A 21,358-nucleotide genomic window follows, 5' to 3' on the forward strand; every position below is an offset into this window, starting at 1 on the left:
AGACTAACAAATTTATTTGAGCATAAGCTTTCGTGAGCTACAGCTCACTTCATCGGATGCAGTGAGCTGTAGCTCACGAAACCTTATGCTCAAATAAATTTGTTAGTCTCCAAGGTGCCACAAGTACTCCTTTTCTTTTTGCGAATACAGACTAACAGGCTGCTACTCTGAAACTAGTTATTTTCTGTGTTTGTTATGGAGGCTACAATAGATGCAAATGGAAATAATAAGTAATAATATAGTTCATGACAATGTAGTTTGTGTATGCTATTTTCTTAATCATACTACCATTATAGCAATTCTTAAAAAAAAAAAAAAAAAGATGGCTTGTTTGCTTTAAAAAAGAAGAGACTCCTAAGTTCAGATCCATTGACTGAATGGATCTTTTGCTCTCTAAAATAGTATTGTGGCTTTCACAATCTCATATTGATAAAGAATTTGATATACTGCAATCATCTCCTTGCTTAATTGCTTATTTTCTCATGAATGTAATCCTAATTTTCTTAACCTCTCCTCTTACTGTAGTTCTGACTCCTGAGGCCTTTTATCTTTTCTGTAGCCCTCTTTGTTACCTTTTGAAATATTTTATTATCCTTCCTGTACCAGCATGCTCTGAATTGTGCAGGGCTCCAGGTTATTTTTGCTCACAGATGTTCTGTACAGTGCCAGCATTTCTGCTCTGTTTCTTTATTGACACAGTTCCAGAGGTTTGTTTGCTTTCCTAACTGCGGCTAGCTAATGAGCTGAGTATAGTATATTTCTGTCAAGTCTCTCTCTCAGATCTTTTCTATAACCTGTCATCAGGGACTATGTGGGACCTAACTCAATAAGCCATTTCCCAAACTTATCTACATCTTTAATCCTTTCCTACATTCAGTTTGAAAGCCACTCCTTTTTGCCATTGCCCTTTGTGATGGTTCTTGAGGCACCCAGGACTGAGCCATGTTGTTACATCTGCCTCTAATGAGAGAAGTCTTCCCTGTACTTCCTGGGTGTCAGCTCCCTAACACCACCAGCCTTTCAGCCACTCAAACACTCTCCTCTGTGCTACACCAGACCTGTCTTTGCCTTGCAGATTAACAAAAGGTTACCCAGTCCCCTTGAGCATTTTCCGTGTGATATCCAGCCCCTAACACTGGCTACTCACAGAAATCCCTGATCCTTTGCTCCCAAAGGAACAGTGTACCCCAGTTGACCAATTTTCCCTTTTGCCACTGCTAACACACTGCACTTGTGAGCATTTTGTAATAAGTCCAAAGAAAGTTTATTTAAAATAAAATAGAGATTCCACTAGAAACAAGAGCAAGTGATGGAAACATGGTTACAGTACAAAAGAAAACCATAAAACGTGAATTAAGGCCTACACTTATTAATAGTTACCTTTCCTATCTAATAAAGTAGGTTTTCCCCACAAAGTTCAGTCTGTTGCAGAGCTGGCTGGCATCCCAGGAACCATATACAAATGTTCATGAAACACGCTGTTCAACAAGGAGTCTCCTCAGTGAATGGCTGCAGAGTATCTTTCTACACCCTGTGATATACTTAATCAGTCTTTCATCTTAATTCACAGATAGGGTGATCTGTTATAAAGTTCCATTTTACCTCCAAGGGTTTTGATTGCTTGCAGTTGTCTTTGATGGTTTTTCATTGACTGTTGTGGGATGGGGCAAGAGTAGACAACTGAACCTGGCTTTATACTACTGGCTGACCAGGGGGAGGTGACAATTCCCTCCCACTTGAATGGGCCATCACTGAGACATGCGATTCCCTGGAGACTCACTTTTACTCCAAAACCCAAAAGGCATTGTTTTCACTATACATTATCGCTTAAATATTTCCCATATAAACATCTCACGATGATTATGTGTATTGATGAATTACAAGCTTTCCGTATAGACCTCACATACTATCCTTCATGGATACATACCATGAGAGTAGTGTATTAGGTGTAGTGATTTTATCCGGTCTGGGACAGAAGTTGCTTGTAAAGAACAGTGAACGCTTTGTGCTTTGGCATCAGTTGGCCTCTGTGTTACACCTTTGGATTCACTCTTGCCCCTTGGAGGCATTGGTGCATTCTCTTATTTCATATCACCTGCAAATGTGCATAAACTGATCTCTAGTTACTAGTCACTAATGTATAGCATTGGGTTGTGTCTGCTGCTATTGAAATCAAGAGAGGTTTTTCCATTGCCTTCTCTGGAAGCAGGCTTGGGCCCTAATTAGTCTAGCTTTCTAGCCTTAAAATCTATTAATCTATTCTCCCTTGTGGCAGTCCACCACTTATCTGTTCCTACTAGATCTGTAATTATTTACCCCATTCTCTGGCCTCTTTTATCCACACAATTATTTTACTCAATTGAGCATTTCACCATCAAGACAGTACTTGCTAACTTTAGATTAGTCATTTATGTGAAAGTAAACTTCTTTTTCAAGTATTATATGTTCTCCTTCACTCGATTCTCCTATTAGAGTTGTTGATTAAAAGACGCAGCCAATTGTTTTACTGCACTCATGGTTCATTCTTAAAAGTGTTCAAGAGACTAAATAACTAAATTTAGCCAAATTTATTGTCTAAAGACAAAGAAGAACAATATGAAAAGGAGGCCTACATATCCTCTTTCTGAGAAGCAAATTTTCACAGTGTATTCACCTTACACACCTTACAACTAGCAGTATTTATACAAAAAGAAAAGGAGTACTTGTGGCACCTTAGCGACTAACCAATTTATTTGAGCATGAATTGGTTAGTCTCTAAGGTGCCACAAGTACTCCTTTTCTTTTTGCGAATACAGACTAACACGGCTGTTACTCTGAAACCAGTATTTATACAGTAGTATTTGTTTTATAGGTTACAAAACTCTTTACACATCACTAAAATCCAACACACAAGTGTGTACCAGTTCCTTAAGTAGTTGTTCTGTACCTTTGTTAGAATACTAACATTCCAGGTACTGTCCATGAAGGTATCTTCCTATACTTTCTCATGTTGTGTTTTGAATACTTCATTCAAAGTGTTGCTGAACCCTGAAAGTAGTCCCTAACAGTACTTGGTACAAAGTATTCACAAAGCTTGCTTTGACAAGTTTCCTATTTTCTAGTCTGACTTCAGCTTTGTAAAATGTTGTGAGATACTTGACATGGGTGAACAAAATTGTGGGAAGAGCATAATACATGAACATAACTTCCCAACTTCCATATATAAAATGTAATGTAATGTTACAGTAATATCATGCACCTAATACCTATTAATGTGGTGTATAGTACATCTAATGTATATGTATGGGCTAACGGTGTAATGTATATTGTTTGAATTAGTTGATAATTGTGGATTAGTGAAAAAGATAATTGAGAAAAATCCCCTGAATTTTTCAAGAGGTAGCGTGAGAACTATTATGCCATTTTATTAAGGGTGGGGTTTTTTGTTTGTTTGTTTAAAAAGGACATGTAGTTTGGATCAGATTGATTTTTGTTTAACCTTTCTGTGCCTTTTTTACTCTATCTTTAGTTGTGGCAATGACAAATCTTTTTTCCATATTTTGAAAACGATTGTGTCATATCTAAAAAGCCAAAATCTGTTCTCTAGGGCATTTTTTGTGCATGTGTATGTGTGCTGACACAGCATAATGCTTTGCTACACAGGAATTGCCATACTGGGTCAGACTCATGCTCCATCTAGTCCAGTATTGTGTCAGTGGCCAGTACCAAATGCTTCTGAGAAAGATACAAAAAAAAAAAAAACAGATCAGGTTGATGTGGGATAATCTGCACCCGTCCTAATCCCTAATAATCAGAGATCTGTTTAAACCCTGAAGCATAAGGTTTTATCTCCCTTCCAATCCTTTTGCTATTAGCATTAATTATTATAATTCTGAATATTCTTTTTATCCATGTAAACATCCAATTACTCTTTGAATCTTGCTAAATTTTGGCTTCAGTTTCATTCTAGGGGAATGAATTCAACTGTCTAATTACATGTTGTTTGAAAAAGTGTTTCCTTTTATCCGTTTTGTATTTGTCACCTTTCAATTTTATTTCATGTCCCCTTGTTCTAGCATTATGAGACTGGGTGAACAGAACGTCCCAGTCTACCTTCTTACCATTTCTAATGAACAGTGGTATTAGAGTGGACTTATTTTCCATTTCCAGGAGCAGTGCAGGGTGGGAATTATGGTACTATTTTTCCTCCTTGCCTTGGGGAAGGGAAGTAATTTATTACTTGCATTAGTTGGATTGGTATGTGGGGGAGGGGAAGAGGCACAGCTCCAACTTTTCCCCAGCCCTTCCTGACTAGCTAGTTAAGGTGAGGAGTCAGCAGTTGCATAGTGCTCTGTACCCCTATGCCCTCAGACTCAAGGTCATGCAGGAGAGTATTGTTCCCCTGGTGGAGGTGTACAGCCCATGTGGAAATCTAGCCCAAAGAGTATATTCTGACCGTACAGGAGTGGGAGATGAATCCCTATGGGAAGAACTCGTTTCTCTGTGAATTAGTTTCACTAGATTTCTAATAAGTGTTATGAAATGTATTTAAAATCATGTATGTAGAGTAGCTACGTGATTGGTTTACTGGGCTCATTTGTTCCCCTCTCCTTTTCTGCAGGTTTGAAGATGGCACTGTTTCGTTCCTTGATATCATTGCACTGAAACATGGATTTGATGCTTTGGAAAGACTTACAGGTCAGTCGCACATATAACTCTAACACCAAAGAAGGAAGTTCCATATTAATACACAGGGCTTGATTCTGATCTTGTTGACACCACTAACTTAATTCACTTGGATAGAGTTATGACTGTTGTTTACTCATTTGAGATTGGAATCGTGCGTGTCAGTGGTGTATTCAATTTTAAAATATCAGATTTTTCCAAGCCATTTTGTCACTATCTATAATAAAAACAAAACATCAATGGGATTCTTCTAAATAAACGTGTAAAGTTTTGAGCAGGTGACACATTTGTAACCTGAATCACATTCACAGATATACGGAAGGATTGAGTAGAAAAATATTTGCATTAATTAGCTGGGCTTCATTCAGCAGTAGTTGGCAGCAGTAATTTTTCCTACTGCATATTCGAACTTGATGATGTGGCTTGGTGCTGAAGAGCTATTTTATGATAGGGAAACCAGTAAAAACAATTTAGTGAATTTCCAAAAGCTTCTTGTTAAATAAGAAATAGTGTTCCATTGTCTGTTTGGCTACCTTCAGGCAGTAAACTTTCTAGGCAATTTTACTTTTTACAACAGTATATATTGCATTATCATGATGTCTTTTAATGGAAACCATTCTGAAATAGATTGCATTTTACATTCCTTATTCAGCCTTTTTTTTCTGGGCAGCTACATCTCAGGAAAAAAAATACATGACTGTGAAGCCACTGTAGAAATAATTTAAGGATTTGAGTATGAGTAATCACTTTTTAGATCATTCATAGAAGAATCTGAAAGATATTGATGAATTCAGTTCTGTAGAAGGCTTCCTATCCTCGGCTGACATGATTTAAAATTAATCCTATGAGTGAATTTCTGTGTTGTCTCATTTTTATTTTTTTCATAAATATGTATATTCTATAATTCAAATGTGACTCTCTGCATAATTAGATGGCATTGTTATAACAATCAGATATAGTAGTATAGTATAACAATCTGATATAGTAGCCCACCTAAGTAGTGACATGCATCCATTGGGGAAAAAATAGTAATCCCTTCCCTCAAAAAAAATCTTCCTATTCCTTGAGATGCAGACCACGTTCCATGAAATTTGCAGTCCCCTTTCACATTTGGGTAAGTGATTTCCTTTCTGTTGTGTTGTCTCCTACATCAGTGGTGCTCAAAGCCGGTCCGCCACTTATTCAGGGAGAGCCCCTGGTGCACCGGACCAGTTTGTTTACCTGCCGCGTCCGCAGGTTCAGCCGATCGCCGCTCCCACTGGCTGCGGTTTGCCGCTCCAGGCCAATGGGGGCTGCAGGAAGGGCGTCCAGCACGTCCCTGGGCCCACGCCGCTTCCCGCAGCCCCCATTGGCCTGGAGCGGCGAACCGCGGCCACTGGGAGCCGTGATCAGCCGAACCTGCGGATGTGGCAGGTAAACAAACCGGTCCGGCGTGCCAAGGGCTTTCCCTGAACAAGCAGCGGACCGGCTTTGAGAACCACTGTCCTACATGGTAGTAGGACACAGTTACGTAAAATGAAAAGTATTTTCAGCTTCTGTTCGTAATTGGCACTGAAAAATTACTGAGGTTTATTAAACGTTATCCATATATTTACCCATATTTATTACTATTACCCCATATCCCATTGGGTGGATCACATAAAAAGATGAATATGGGTGAGTGCTACTCATTGGTTTATGGAATAAAAGTTCTCCAGAAACTAGTCTAAATCTCTGCAGAAGGTCCACTGGAGAGGAGGTTACAATGGCCACATTGCGATAGCCTCCTTTGTGCAGGAGATTTGGGAGTTTTAAGGAAACAAAACAGCCCCCAAAGTAGGGTTGCCAATTTTGGTTGGTAATCCTGGAGGTTTCATCACATAACATAATCTTCAACTGAAGTTTAATCTTTAATTCCTGGACACTCCTGGACAATCCTGGAGGGCTGCCAACCATACCCCAAAAGGGGCATGAACAAGGCTGCCAGGAGATGTCCTCACTCAAAACCTTCTCTGTATGAGCTCCTGCGAAGCCCTTGGCAGGAATCAAAGCTGCATTCCCTAGTGGAAGCCTTTGGAATGAAGGGTATTAGAACCAACAGTTCCATGTTAAAGTGAGTCTCCCAGAGTCACAAAGGGTCTTCTTGACTCCAGGATGTGTAACATATTATTCCTTGCGTCAGCTGGTGCTTATCTGGCCCAGTGTCACAAATCCATGAGATGACCATTAATGCCAGATTTTGCATTTAAATCAGAGATTTTTCTGAAAGATACATAAAATTACATGAAGCCAGAGAGTTCCTTATTGACAACATATAGGATGAGGCTTAACTGCATTGTTTACTTGCACGCACATAGAATATATTGTGCTTATGAAATGTGTTCTTGGCATATCAGTTTCAGGCGCAAATGTAGGTATAGGTGATGTGTCAGGCCTACATCTCTCAACTTTCTTCAGCTCACTCTTCAATTTGTTATTTTCAAGCACAGATGCATCAAACACATACCTGACATAATAGTGGCCCCAATCCAGAGAGGCACTAAGCATCTGTGGGGCTTTTGTAATACCTGTTGGCTGTCATAGTGATTTCAGATGTTCAGTGCCTGAGGATTTGGCCCAGTGTTTGAAAAGTGGCTGTGTTCCTTTCTGATGTCCCAAGGATTTTGTGAGGAGTCTTCTGTGACCCGGAGTGCCTGGGGCTGCCCCCACTAGAAATGCCAAGGTCAGGGCAGGCTGCAAAAGGGAGAAAAGATACTTCCAAGCCTGGGGGTAACACTGAAGTTAAACTCCCCAACCAGTCACAAACTGTGCTTCTGATCCCTCACACTGGTTATCAAAAAGCAAAAAAAGAAATCACACAGGCACCTTTATTGCATTCCAGTTCTTTGGCTCCCAGTTAGCACATAAGTCCAGTACAGTGAGAAGTTTTATTTAAAAAACTCTGCTCACATATACAAAATGTTCTTCTGACCCCAAAGGGTCAGCCACATTACCAGGTCAATATAGGTTTGGATCTTACCCGAAATACCATGCTGCCAGCCAATCCTTTAGTGTCTAAAACTAAACGTTTATTATAAAGAAAAAAGAAAGAACAAGAAGAGAGATGTTAAATGGTAAAACAGTCACATACATACAAAGACTTCAACATCCATGTATCAGGTTCCTAGCAGTATTGGTAAGTTTGCTGGCTTGAAAGTCCCTCTGGAACACATCCACAGCTTGGATGGGTCATTCGGTCCTTTGTTCAGAGGTTCAGTTGTAGAAATGTTACTACAGAGGTAAGAAGCAGGACTGAAGACAATTCTGGAGAAGATGCAACTGCCTTTTATAGTCTTTTCCCACACAGCCTGTGCTACCTTTGTCCCAAATACAAGCTGCCCAGCACATGGCTTGGAAGCCTTAGAGTTCTGTCCATAGGCATGCCCCTGCATCCCTTGCTGAGTCATAAGGTGTATCCCTTGTCTTCTCTCAATGGGCCAGTTGTATAGCTGATGGTCCTTAATGATCCATCAAGCAGGCTAGGCAGTGCTGATACCAAACTTTCTGGGGATGTCACCCAGAAGCATAGTATAAATTTTGTAATACAGGGCTGGAGCACCCACGGGGAAAAATTAGTGGGTGCTCCACACCCACTGGCAGCCAAGCTCCCCCCTCCTCGCTTCCTTCTCCCCCCACCGCCTCTCCTGAGTGTGCCGCATTCTATTCAGTCACAACTTCTATAGCTCCTCAAGGGCCTGCTCCTCTTGAAATCAATAGTGGAGCTTTCATTGATGTTAATGAGAGCAGGATTGAGACCCAAATGAATAAGGAGATTTTGGACGCTCTCCGTATACAGACTACAGTTCAGAAATGGAGCCTTTGGTATATTGTTGATCTATCCATAGAATAAACTGCTTTAATAGTATGTATATTCACTAGACAAACATGTTCTGTGGTAAAGGAGCAGTTCTGTGGAATTCAGGAGCAAACTTCTTTGGTTGACAGTGCACAAACATTACCAGGGACCTGACAGGAAAGGAGGCAAAACATCATCCCTCCCAATGCATTTCTTTTTTCATCTTCGCTTCCTTCTGGCACCTATTTCAGCTGAAGAATTTATCAATCTAATGAGGGTACTAGGCTGAGGAAAAAACTGTTCCCCTCCAGTCCTGGTCCTGGATAAGATGCATGATAATAATGTGATGACAGGATAAATATAGGCATGAATGAACAGTTTGAGGCCTTTTGTTCCCGCTTTTGATTTGCTTCCTGGTCTGTATGAGTGATGAAAATCTAAGACCATACACACACAAAAAAAGACTTTGTGTGTGTGTAGATTTGTCTAAATTCTCTGCAGTGTCTTTTGTCTTCCGATTTTGGACTAATTCATTTGTCATTGGTGGACTTTTTTATTTTTTTTATTTTATTTTATTTTATTTTGAGGAAGCATTTTCTTTGTCTGGCTTGTATGTCAGTTCTTGTCATGAATTTTCTGTAGAATACAAACTAAGGCTTCAAGGCAAGAATAAATTCCTTCACAAGGACAGGCTTGAAATGATAGCTTTCTGTGTGAAAAGATCTGTCTCTGGTATTTTGGATACATCAAATTTTATTTTCCCTATCATTCATTGGTAGCCATGTTTAACTGCAAATCAGATGTATTTATACTACTCTGGGGTGAGTGTGGTGAATTATTGTATTTGCTCAAACCCCCTTTGACCATGTTCTTGGCCAATATGGGTGAATAAACGGTCTTCTAATGAGCTTATGGTGTTCATTATCACCTTCAGAAGAATTATACATTGCTTACTCTCAAGAGTCTAAAAATGGTTTGATAAGTTTGCCATAATTTTTATATATAACAATGTCTATATACTGAAATAACTTCATAGAATAATTTAGAATTCTTTCTTGCAATACACTGTAGATGGTGTGATTTAAAATTAAATATTAGGATGAACTTTAATTTTTTCTACTGATATCTCTTGCTATAGGGCCGACCTTTTTTATTTTTACCCTTTTTTGAAATTGGAAATTTTAGTGATTTTTTTAAAGTGAAACTGAGGAAGTGTTTTGTTTTGTATTAAATATTCTTTAAAAATTGGAAAACTATGAATTAGGGGAGGGGGGAATTGTCTGTTTGGATGTTTCAGTTTTGGTTTTCCACCTCCCCCTTCCCCACTCCTTACTTTTCAGTGGCAACTTGGAAAAGGGAGGAAAATAAAAATAAAGGGGGAGAGAGTGGAGGAGGAGAGGAAAAATTTCAAAAATGAAATTTAAGAAACCTAAACAGTGTGATAAAAATGTTCACATAAAATTTTAAAATAAACTAAAAATTATTGCTTTTTGAAACCTGTGTGGAACAAAAGTGACTTAACAATTTCCCCCAGTTTCTTGACCAGCCGTACCTAATTATGTTCCATCACAAGATTAAGCAGTAATTCTTCTGTGTGACAAATCTAGCTAAGGTTCTTCTGTGGCCCCCGTAACAGTAGTATCTGAGTGCCTCCCAATTTTAATGTCTTTGTCTTGACCACATCGAGGGAAATACAGCTGCACTAGGAGAAGGGGATAAAATGGGACCCAGACGGGGCCACCCCCATCCCTTGCACCCTCCTGGGCAGGGGTGACCCTACTCCCTGACTTTGGGAAACTAAGATCCAGGTGGTATCCTTGGGGGAAAACTGCAGAGAGCAGCCATTCAGAGCTCCAGCCAGTAGGACCAGGAGCAGCCAAAGCCGGGATCTGAATATTTCAGGCAAACCTGTTGAAATTCTGCAACTTACTCTGCCCTGTGCTGATAGGCTGTTTGCTCCAATCCTCCTCCTTCATCTCAGTTTCATCTGCCCCTCCTTCATTTTCCTCCCCTGCTGTGTTCCCCTCACCCCCTTTCCCCTCCTTCTTCTTCCCATTTAGGGGATTCCCTCCAGACTAAACCCATTAAAAAAAGAAACTGTGGTACTGACATGACGTTTTCCGCCATCACATTGTTTACTCTGCTTGTGTGTTCTACCCTTTTCCCTGTCCTCTGTAAGCTCTATGGGGCAGGAACTGTCTACTACTCTTTGTTTACATAATGTCTATCACAATGGGATCCATGCTTGATGGGTCCTGAGGTGCTATCATAATAAACATGATTAATAATAATGTCCCCATTTTACCGATTGGGAACTGAGGCACAGAGAGACTAAGTGACTTGTTCAAGGTCCCACAAGTCTGTGGCGAAGGAGGAAGTTGAATGCAAGCTAGCACCTTAACCAGTGCGTACACTGTTTTCTCCAAACTATGCCTACAATTCATGTGATCCTGTAGTAGCATTTGTGGTCTCAGATTACTCTAATTTTGATCATCAGCTGGCAAGAGCAAACTGGACAAATGCACAGTTTTGGCAAAAACATGGAGTGCAACCCTTAGTGGGGTGTGGAGGAATGTGGCGGGGAGGGAGGGCGAGCAACAACACCAGCCCTGCGCAGGAGGGAGGGCTCAGGAGAGTGGCTCAGGCTGGGCCAGCTCGACATGGGCAGGTGGCAGGGGGTCTTGGGCTGGCCCCGCGTGCAAGGGGTAGAGGGAAGCTTCAGGCCAGTCCTGGGTGTGTGGCAGGGGGCCTCATGCTAGTCCCATGGGTGGGCAGGTGGAAGGGGGGCTCAAGCCAGCCCCATGCAGGTTGGCGGCGGGGTGGTGGCTTGTGCCAACCTCACGCGCGGGGGAGAAAGGAGGGCCTTGGGCCAGCCCTGAGGGCAGGAAGCAGGGAAGGTGGGAGGAGGGAGGGAGCTCGCGCAGGGCCTCAGGCCACTCCATGCAGTGTCCCGTTTTCCATTTGTGAAAATATGGTCACCCTAACACTGCTATATATACCTGTGCTAACAGGGTGTGCAGCATAGGTACTCTACAACCGCCCTAAGTGTAGACATAGCCTAAGCAACAGAATATTTTTCATTAAGGGCTTGATCCTGCAGAGACCAGATCAAGTATTTATAACCATGCACAGCCCTGAAAGGTGATTGGAGGATGTGGTGATATGTAGAGCATGACCCGTAGTATGGAGCAGCCGTGCATTATTCAGTGCAAAAATGTCTTCTGCATGCCTGCTTACAATAGTTAGTGTTAGGGTGAACTTTCTGAGCCTTGACTCTGCCCATTCCTAATCCCTAACATGCCCCTTTTGGCCCCTACTGAGATGAGGTGGCAAAGGATAGAGGTGTGTACAATGCAGAACAATCTGTATGCTTTTGCAGAACTGCTGTGCACTGGGTCACCTGTGGGCAAATCTTTGGCACATTGCTTTCTATATACTGTACTTCGTATATACTTATGCCTGCACAATCAATGCAAAATAGGTCATCAGTATTTGCACTTATACAACGTGAGCTAGCTGAGAAACACTTCCTAATTAAAAAAACGGTTGCAGATTTGTGTTAAACCACTTGGTGCACATTTTGCACACTTGAATTGTCCTAAAATTTTCTGTGGTGAGATGTACAGTGAGACGTGTATTGCTTATAAATTGTCTGTTTTCCGTTGACCCCAGAGTATTTGGGGAGGAGAGGTAGATACGCTGGAGGGTAGGGATTGGATACAGAGGGACCTAGACAAATTTGAGGGTTGGGCCAAAAGAAATCTGATGAGGTTCAACAAGGACAAGTGCAGAGTCCTGCATTTAGGACGGAAAAATCCAATGCACTGCTACAGACTAGGGACTGAATGGCTAGGCAGCAGTTCTGCGGAAAAGGACCTAGGGGTGACAGTGGACGAGAAGCTGGATATGAGTCAACAGTGTGCCCTTGTTGCCAAGAAGGCAAATGGGATTTTGGGATGTATAAGTGGGGCATTGCCAGCAGATCGAGGGACGTGATCGTTCCCCTCTATTCAACACTGGTGAGGCCTCATCTGGAGTATTGTGTCCAGTTTTGGGCCCCACACTACAAGAAGGATGTGGAAAAATTGGAAAGCGTCCAGCGGAGGGCAACAAAAATGATTAGGGGACTGGAACACATGACTTATGAGGATAGGCTGAGGGAACTGGGATTGATTAGTCTGCGGAAGAGAAGAATGAGGGTGGATTTGATAGCTGCTTTCAACTACCTGAAAGGGGGTTCCAAAGAGGATGGCTCTAGACTGTTCTCAGTGGTAGCAGATGACAGAACAAGGAGTAATGGTCTCAAGTTGCAGCTGGGGAGGTTTAGGTTGGATATTAGGAAAAACTTTTTCACTAGGAGGGTGGTGAAACACTGGAATGCGTTACCTAGGGAGGTGGTGGAATCCCCTTCCTTAGAAGTTTTTAAGGCCAGGCTTGACAAAGCCCTGGCTGGGATGATTTAGTTGGGGATTGGTCCTGCTTTGAGCAGGGGATTGGACTAGATGACCTCCTGAGGTCCCTTCCAACCCTGATATTCTATGATTTGCTTTGTATTCATCTTACACAAAAACAGATTCTCATTCTGGGCTTCAAATGGATTGGGATAGAAACAAAGTGGTGGTGTTGTTAATTTTTCCCTTTTGTGCAAATATTAATAAAAGCACCTCTGGTTCATGTCGTATGGATTGGATTTGAATTGTAACAGTGTGATGCTTTACGTTTAAGAAGGAAACAACCAATGGAATGTAAATCCGGCAGTAGAATTGATAATAAGAATATGTTTTAAAACAAAAAACTGTTTGAATCTGATCTGTCTGATCTCAACTTTCAGATAACATTTAGCAAGAAGGAGTATTTCCTGTTAAAATTGCAGCATAGTGTGTGGGGGCGTGTTTACTTAATTCTTTTTCAGAGATTTTTTTTTTATCATTTTAACACATGCTTGGTATTAGCTAGTAAATATTTTTTTCCTACATTTTATCCATTTAGAAAAAAAAGCAATGTAAATAATTTTCAATAATTTAAAAATTCATTATTTGGTCATTATGATTAGGATACATTCTTTCTGTTCTTCCCCGGAAAGTAGGTACAGAAATTACAAATGTATTAATGTGGGAGAAATCAGTATATATAATTGTTTTGTTTTCTGGTTTTTTGTTGTTCTGTTTAATTATGTTATACCTCAAGTAAATAAAAAAATGAATGAAAAGGTCAGCATCTTTCTGATTAATCTTACTAACAAATAACTTTAGGTAGAAGTTTGAAATTCCATTTACAGTTACAGCAGCAATAAGAGAAAAGACAGTGAGCTTCAGTCTTCTCTCATATACATTTTACACCTGTCTAATAATTGAGCCTAGAGTGACCTGTAAGGAACATCTTATCTGTATATATTGTATTACACACAAAAAAAAAACCCCACTACATTTAAAGAACACTATTAAGATTGCAAGGTCAAACCCACAAAAGTTAGGAAATGCCAGAATTAAGGCTGCTTCTGTAACTTTAATTTCTTTACCTTGTGCGTATGTATTGTGACACGGTGTTTAGTTGCAGGATCACACACTATTTTTTCCCCACAGCATTCCTACCTTATTCAATGCACAGAATGAATGGTGCTCACTTAATGAGGAGCTACTTAATATATTGTTTTATCATTAAAAAAAAAAAAAAGGAGTACTTGTGGCACCTTAGAGACTAACCAATTTATCTGAGCATGAGCTTTCGTGAGCTACAGCTCACTTCATCAGATGCATACCGTGGAAACTGCAGCAGACTTTATATATACACAGAGAATATGAAACAATACCTCCTCCCACCCCACTGTCCTGCTGGTAATAGCTTATCTAAAGTAATCTTCAGGTTAGGCCATTTCCAGCACAAATCCAGGTTTTCTCACCCTCCACCCCCCCACACAAATTCACTCTCCTGCTGGTGATAGCCCATCCAAAGTGACAACTCTTTACACAATGTGCATGATAATGAAGTTAGGCCATTTCCTGCACAAATCCAGGTTCTCTCACTCCCTCACCCCCCTCCAAAAACCCACCCCCATACACACACAAACTCACTCTCCTGCTGGTAATAGCTCATCCAAAACTGACCACTCTCCAAATTTAAATCAGTGCCTGGCCCTAGGCCAATTTACTTGACACTGTTGAAACCTGCTATAAAGACAGACCCTGAGGAAATTAATAATTCTTTTCTATAATACTCATCACGATAATATCGGAGAACTTCACAAACAGTAATATATTTATCTTCACAAAATCCCTGTGAGGGGTAGGGGTGGTACTATCCCCATTTTACAGATGGGAAGCTGAGGCACAAGGAAGTTAAGGTCAATAGTATCCACTAAATTCAAGTGCACAGTTTGAGGTGCCTAGGATCTGGTTTTTCAGTGTACGTAGTGTTATGTGACACTTAATGTATACAAGCTCAGCTCCCATTGGCTCCAGCTGCAGCTGAGAGATGAGCAAATAATGGATGTTTTTGTTTGCTGGCACTTCCAGAGAAAAAAGAAAGTTCAACCAGAAACAAAATTTTTAATTTTTTGGGCAAATTGAAAAGTCATCTAAATTTTAAGTTGAAATTGAGTGTTTTTGTATGGACAAAGTCAAACTATCCTCTCAATTTCAAGTATTTTGACAAAAGCAAAGGAAGGATAGATTCGCAAAATAGCTGGCAGGAGCAGGTGGACAGCCTCTCTTTTAACCTTTAGCTCATGGTTAAGGAACTTACCCAGGATGTGGGAGTGGGAGATGCTGGTACAGTTCCCCGACACCTAATGAGGAGAAGAGATTTGAATACAGATGCATAATCTTTCTGCATATGAGTTAGTTAGATTAAATCTGTCTTGTCTGCATGTCGATAGTTCTGTTCCCTCAAGGAAGTTGTTGACTGTCTTTGACTTGAGATGTTCGTCAGATGGTAACTCCACTCTAGGCAGAATTAAGTCTCTGGGTCTGATTCTCCACTCTTTATGCCATTTTATGCCCTTGTAGCCCCAATGATTTCAATGGGGTTACAATAGAGTAGAACTGGAGAAATGGGGCAGGAGAATCCGTTATGAAGTTCAGTGATTAATTGCTAGTGGATGGTACTTCATTCAGAAGAATCAGTGATGGTTTTAACCAAATAAATACACTTTTTTGGGGTGTACTAAGTCACTGAGCATAAGAATCTTTTTAGAATACAGTTGTGTATGATTCTGTTTCTTTTGGATTAGACTGTGCAGTCTGTATTCACACTAGTGTGCACTTTCTCACATGAGTGGAGAAGGGTTGCACAATCTAGTTCTTTTGGTTAATAATTCTGTATAGCCTGCTTCACACAGATTAATTAAGCTCTGTGAACTTTTTGTCTTGTCTACCTCAGAGGGATGCTGTGATGCTAAACTTATTACAAGATCTCATTGGGGATTCCTTATTCATGTTTGTGAGCACTTATTTGAGCCATCCCAATGAAAACATTGGGACTATGAGAGGAAGTATGGACTAGTGCTAGCCTGAGACTCAGATCTGCTTCTCATGCACTTCCTGTGTGACTTTGGGCATTTCACTTAGTCTCTGTGTGTCTTAGTTCCCCATCTGTAAAATGGAGATAATAGCAGTTGGCTATCTCACAGAGGTGTTGTGAGGATAAATACATTAAAGATTTCTAGGTGCTCAGATACTAAGGTGGTTGGGGCCATCTAAGTACCTAAGACAGATTTATCAAAAGGGTAAAATGCTCGTCTATGTGAATACGGGTTCCACAACTGGACCCTAGTATTTGTGATGCACTTGGAGATCTACGAATGGGATGGAACGAGTTAAAGAAGCTACTTTTATTGTTCTTGCGCAGTCCCTTCTACAGATCTTTGGGGTGAATTGTTTAAAGAAAAATAAAGTAATTTGACAAATTTTGTACTCATGCGACCTGACAGTCCCTTATTAGATGTGGGATCTCATCAGCAGTTCCTTTTGAAATGGCAAGATAAATGCAAAAATAGCATAAAGAGGGAAACAATTAATACAAATCTTTTCTATACGTGGAAAAGTATTACAGAATCACCAGCTCAAAATGGATTTGAATTTAAATAGATTCAGAATAGGACTTTGTCACTTACTAATTCAGATGTAAAAGGATTACAGTTAGATCTCAGTAAAAGCATTGAACAGTTACCAGGAGGCAAGTTCCATCGCAAATATGGGATATAGGGATAGAGAAGAAAATAAGCATCCATTGTAATAATAATATCATGGTGACTGTGGGGATGATTTTCAAAGGCACAAATGATCCCAACCTCCTGCAGCCTCGGAATTGGAGAGCCTTTATCTGGGCCAGCAAGGGGGAATAAAACCCTGTGGCTCCATTCAAGATTGTGCCCCTCCCCTTTTTCCTTCCTTCCTTGTTTGCCCTCAGCCTCCTTGTGGGCTTCAGGAGGGAGGGAAGATTGGCTGGACAGAAAGTACAGTATAAGCCTACTGGCTGCTGCTCACCAAAGGCGAGGGTTTATAAGCCCTCCCCCCTGCCTCGGGTGCCATTCTGTGCTGAGAAGAAAAGCTTTTCCCCTCCTCCCTCTCACCATAGAATTAGAGTAGAAGTGGGCCTTTTGAGCCTTGCTGTGGGCATCATGCTAGTCGCCTTTTGGGGGTTGGGAAGGAATTTTTCCCTCACTGCCATTTTTGTCTGGCCAGGGCAAGTTTTTTTCACCCTCCTCTCAGCAGCCTAGTGACCCAGTGGATAGGTTAAGGTGTAAGATTTGTTTTGTTGCAACTTGGAAGGTGCTCAGTGCAGGTACTCATTCCATAGGGGTCTTGTTCCCCCATAAACAAGAACAGGGAGTGGATTAGGAGAAGGCATCTCCTACAGAAGGTGTGGAATTGGGCTGGGCCTTCTAATGTTTGGTACAAAGAGGAGACAACCACTTCTTCCCTACCACCTTAACCCTCATACGAGGGGAGGGTGTTAAGGTCCAGCAACAACGCTGGGACAAGGTTAATGGTGTGGAGGAGTGGAGGGGAGGCAGGGCTGATGGTAGTCTTTATATTTTCAAATAATTTACATATAATTATAGTGTCATCTTAACAAATATTTAGTGGCTTTGCAATGGTGAAGCATATCAGTATATTTCACCACCAGCCGGGGATGTCAGAATTGAGGTGAGCGGTCCAGCCTTAATGCAGCAGGTCTGTTGTGTATGTGGATTGTGCTACAGACTTTCATTTCACATTTCCATGTTTACATATTGTCCCTTTCCCTGTATGGATTATCTTTAGTCTTTGAATCCAGTACTTTAAGAGCAAAGACCCCAGCCACTTGAGCTTGAGGAGTAACTGTTGGCAGATGTATAAGTTGTATTCTTATTGACCAGTCCTTAGCGGGAGACGTGACACAAACCCTTTGCAAGTAGGTTATACAATTATTTGTAAGAGAGTAGTGGCATGTTAGATAACAGGTTCCAGGGCTCTGTTCTTTTCTCTGGGAGCAGAGTGTGGTCCAGAGTTTAAAGCAGCAGTCACAGACTGGATAGCAAAGTACACATATTCCATCTGAAAAGCCTATGTGAGTGAATGGATGACTTGGCTCAGTTGTACTACAGATGTGGATTCTGTTCCCAGTTCTGCCTTAAGTGGCATCATGAAATCCCTGTTACCATATTTATTAAATGAGGGAAATAATAGTTTACTGCCTCTTGGGGGTAAAGATTGGAGACCTTGGTCTGTAATAAGGCTTGTGCAGTGTGTAGAAATATTAACAACAGTTAGGAGGTAATACCAGAACCTATGTATTTACCAGAACCCTGGCTCCTAGCTTGGTGCAACTTCCCCCAGGGCAAAGGGTATCTGTGTATCTCTTTCCTGGCCTACCCACCCCCAGGTGCCAGGTAGGCATGAAAGAGTTGCCAATGCAAGTGTCATGCAAAATGCTTGACATTGGGCAGTCAGGTCATGAAAGCCTATGGAATTCCTTGTGTGAAAGGAGGACTTGAATAAGGATTGTGGGATAAGTTCCTATAATAGTGTCTATTGGAGGTCCCCATCTAAACTGAGAATGTGTGAAATTACCATAAAATCAAATTGACGACTAGACATATTTTCATTTTTAATTTTTGAAATATAGGGCTTGGTTTACATGTGATCTTTAGCCTAGGAACTTACTTCCCTGTTGTGCTCATATTCTTAAAACCTCAGTCAAGGGATATTCAAATATTTTCTATTTATATCGGATATTTATAAAGTTACAACTATAAATCTTAATTGAAAGGTAAATGAAAAATTATGCATAAATTAAATTCCATTAAAATGTTAAACAATGCTCTGCATTTTCAGTTAATTATTATGATGTCTGGAAAAAACAAAAGAAACACAAAATACACAAAGAAAAACATGTTACCTTATGGATATATTTTTTCTTGACTGCTGTATGATCTGTTTCCTTACCTAACACACTTGGGGACTTAATCTTGACAGGCTGGTGAAACAGAGTTAATATATATGAAAAAGAAGAGCAGTCTTTGATTAGAGAATGTATCGGTTTTTGGCATTCATAAGAGTATGCGTCTCAGTGGAATCTTATATGTGCACTTTAGTCATCCTTTAGCAGATGTCAGTGTTCTAATTCCAATGCATATTGGGTACCATAGCAAGGATTACCTTATTTCATTTCTTACATTTTTAATTCCTGAACTAACTGGATCCAGCTGTTCCAGCTCTTGATGAAATGCAGAGATTTTATGCTAAATCCAGAAGGGCTTAATTAAAGCAAAATAAAATTTGCATATTGTGTAAAACTCCACTTGTTCAGCAGCTCCAGATTATATGGTGCTAATCACAAACACTAGATATAGTAAATCCTCTTGAAGTAACCCTGGGGTTAAGTCAACTGCTTTATGCTCTTTGACATATACCCATGCAATATGTAATCGTCTGTTTGACGTCCTCTTCTAATTACTGTGTATATATTTTAAACAGATGCCTTTCCAGCTGATCTGTGCCTTATGAGACTTTTTTTTCACTATTAATCAGAAAACCGCTCTATATGTGAAAGGCAAGTGCCAATTAAAAGAAACTAATAGTAGTTTCACTGTTCAGAAGCTGTGTTTGCAAATAAGAGGAATGCCCTATAGATGTAAATAAAATCTAAGGATCACTGGAATGGTATCCATTGCAGGTAAAATTATTTTATAGTGTACTGTGCTGTTTTAGAATATCATAAAAATAAAAGCTTATTGTTTGACATGCTGATTTTTGGTAAGGAGGCGAATATTAAGTAAATAATATTCTCTGGAAATAGGAATGGTTAACAAATACGCCATATTCTAGAAGGGACTGTTGTGTCTCTCAAAAGTCAGAGTTTAGTTTTTTTCAAGAATGAATATTTTATTTATTTTACTGTCAAGAATTCTAACATATCATTTCAGCCTTTTGTGATATTAGGTAGCATAGTGGGGTCTATGACTAGGTGCTATGATAACACACATAATAATAATAATAATTAATAAGATATCTTTTGCAAGATATTAGGAGGGAAAAGAAATATTTAATGAGCTAGAAGTCATTAGACATTAAATAAATAACAACTGATTGTTACTGTGTTGGCTACTTTAAAATAAAAGTCTTCAGAAATCATCTGTAAAGTTTATTTTTTCCTAACTTTAAGGTGAAAAGATGCAAATTGACCCATGGCTCCTACTGAAGTTTATAACTACTCATATTAACTACAACATGTTTAGCAGAGACATCTGCTGGCTGTCTTTAAAAAATGAACCAGCAATCCCCTGTTTAAATATTAGGACTCTATTTCTCTCACTTCCACAAGGAAGACCCTTTAAAAAGAAAACTAAAAGGGTTTTGAGTCTTTACATGAATACAGAAAGCATTAATACTATTACTTCAGAGGAAATATTATAGGTATAATCAAATAAAATAATTACCAAAGGTAAAATAATTTTCTTGTTGCATTTCTGATCTTGAATCTGAACATAATTGGAGGTGTATATATGAGTGGGGGAAAAAAAATTTAAAAAAAGAGGGAGAAAATGATTAAAGGAATACCCCACCTCAAGAGATCAGGACAGATACTAAAATGATACAGTAGCCAAACTAAGTCTCCATAGTCTTTTATGTGGTGAATAAGAAGAGTCAGCATACCAAACACACTAACTGGTTTAATATCCAGTACTTACCCCATTTTTCGAGTTTCTTCTTGTTCAATAGAATAACAAGATATAACTATCAACCTAAGCTTTCTCCTTAGCTTGGTTTGTTTGTTTCTCTCAGTAAGGCCCTTTGTTTCCTCTTATATCTCAGAGGTCTTGTCTGCACTGTTTTGCTGTCACTAGTGCATCTCCACCCGTTGCAACACTGGTGGGAGTACTGCTGCCAGCAGAGATTAAAACGCTTGGAGCTGATGTACATTGTAGTTCCCACCAGTACTCCCACCTGTGGATCTGTGGCAAGGATAACAATGCTAGGAAATTAAACAAAAACTAATGTCAACATAGTCAACCCTCTTTTATCTTAGTGACCCCAGTCTGGTCTGGCTTTCTGCGGAAGCCAGCATGGATCAGCAGAATAGTCCTGTCTCTCCCTGCAGTAGGCTAAACCCTGACATTCTCTTAACAGGAGTCCACTTATTCCAGGACTGAATTTGGCATTAGGTCTACTTAAACCATCAAAGGAAGTCAAGAGATTAAGTATTTTTTATGAATTTTAAGCCTTTTTTTAAAAATGGTATAATAACTCTGCTTTTCAGTTTACTCTCTGCAATTTTGATTAGATTACTGTTCCAAGAGACTGAAAATGGGCTCCTGATTGTGTTCTTCATGCATATCTTCCTTATTGTTGATTTCAATTTGTAAAATATATTAAATAATACCTATCTTTTAAAGTC

General features: G+C 40.0%; 1 protein-coding gene across 5 annotated transcripts in view; it reads left to right on the forward strand.

Annotated features, from left to right (window-relative positions):
- Window positions 1-21,358, forward strand: part of MOCOS (molybdenum cofactor sulfurase) — a 432,667-nt gene that overhangs the window by 225,801 nt on the left and 185,508 nt on the right. For all 5 annotated transcript variants that reach the window (XR_013345256.1, XM_077810912.1, XM_077810911.1 and 2 more), the window contains one exon: window positions 4,601-4,677. Coding sequence is in view for 4 of the 5 variants with exons in the window: in XM_077810912.1 (XP_077667038.1) it covers window positions 4,601-4,677 (77 nt within the window). In the remaining variant the exon portion in view is untranslated. The remainder of the gene's footprint in view (window positions 1-4,600; window positions 4,678-21,358) is intronic.

Source organism: Eretmochelys imbricata, chromosome 2, assembly GCF_965152235.1.
Source record: "Eretmochelys imbricata isolate rEreImb1 chromosome 2, rEreImb1.hap1, whole genome shotgun sequence".
Classification (NCBI taxonomy): domain Eukaryota; kingdom Metazoa; phylum Chordata; order Testudines; family Cheloniidae; genus Eretmochelys; species Eretmochelys imbricata.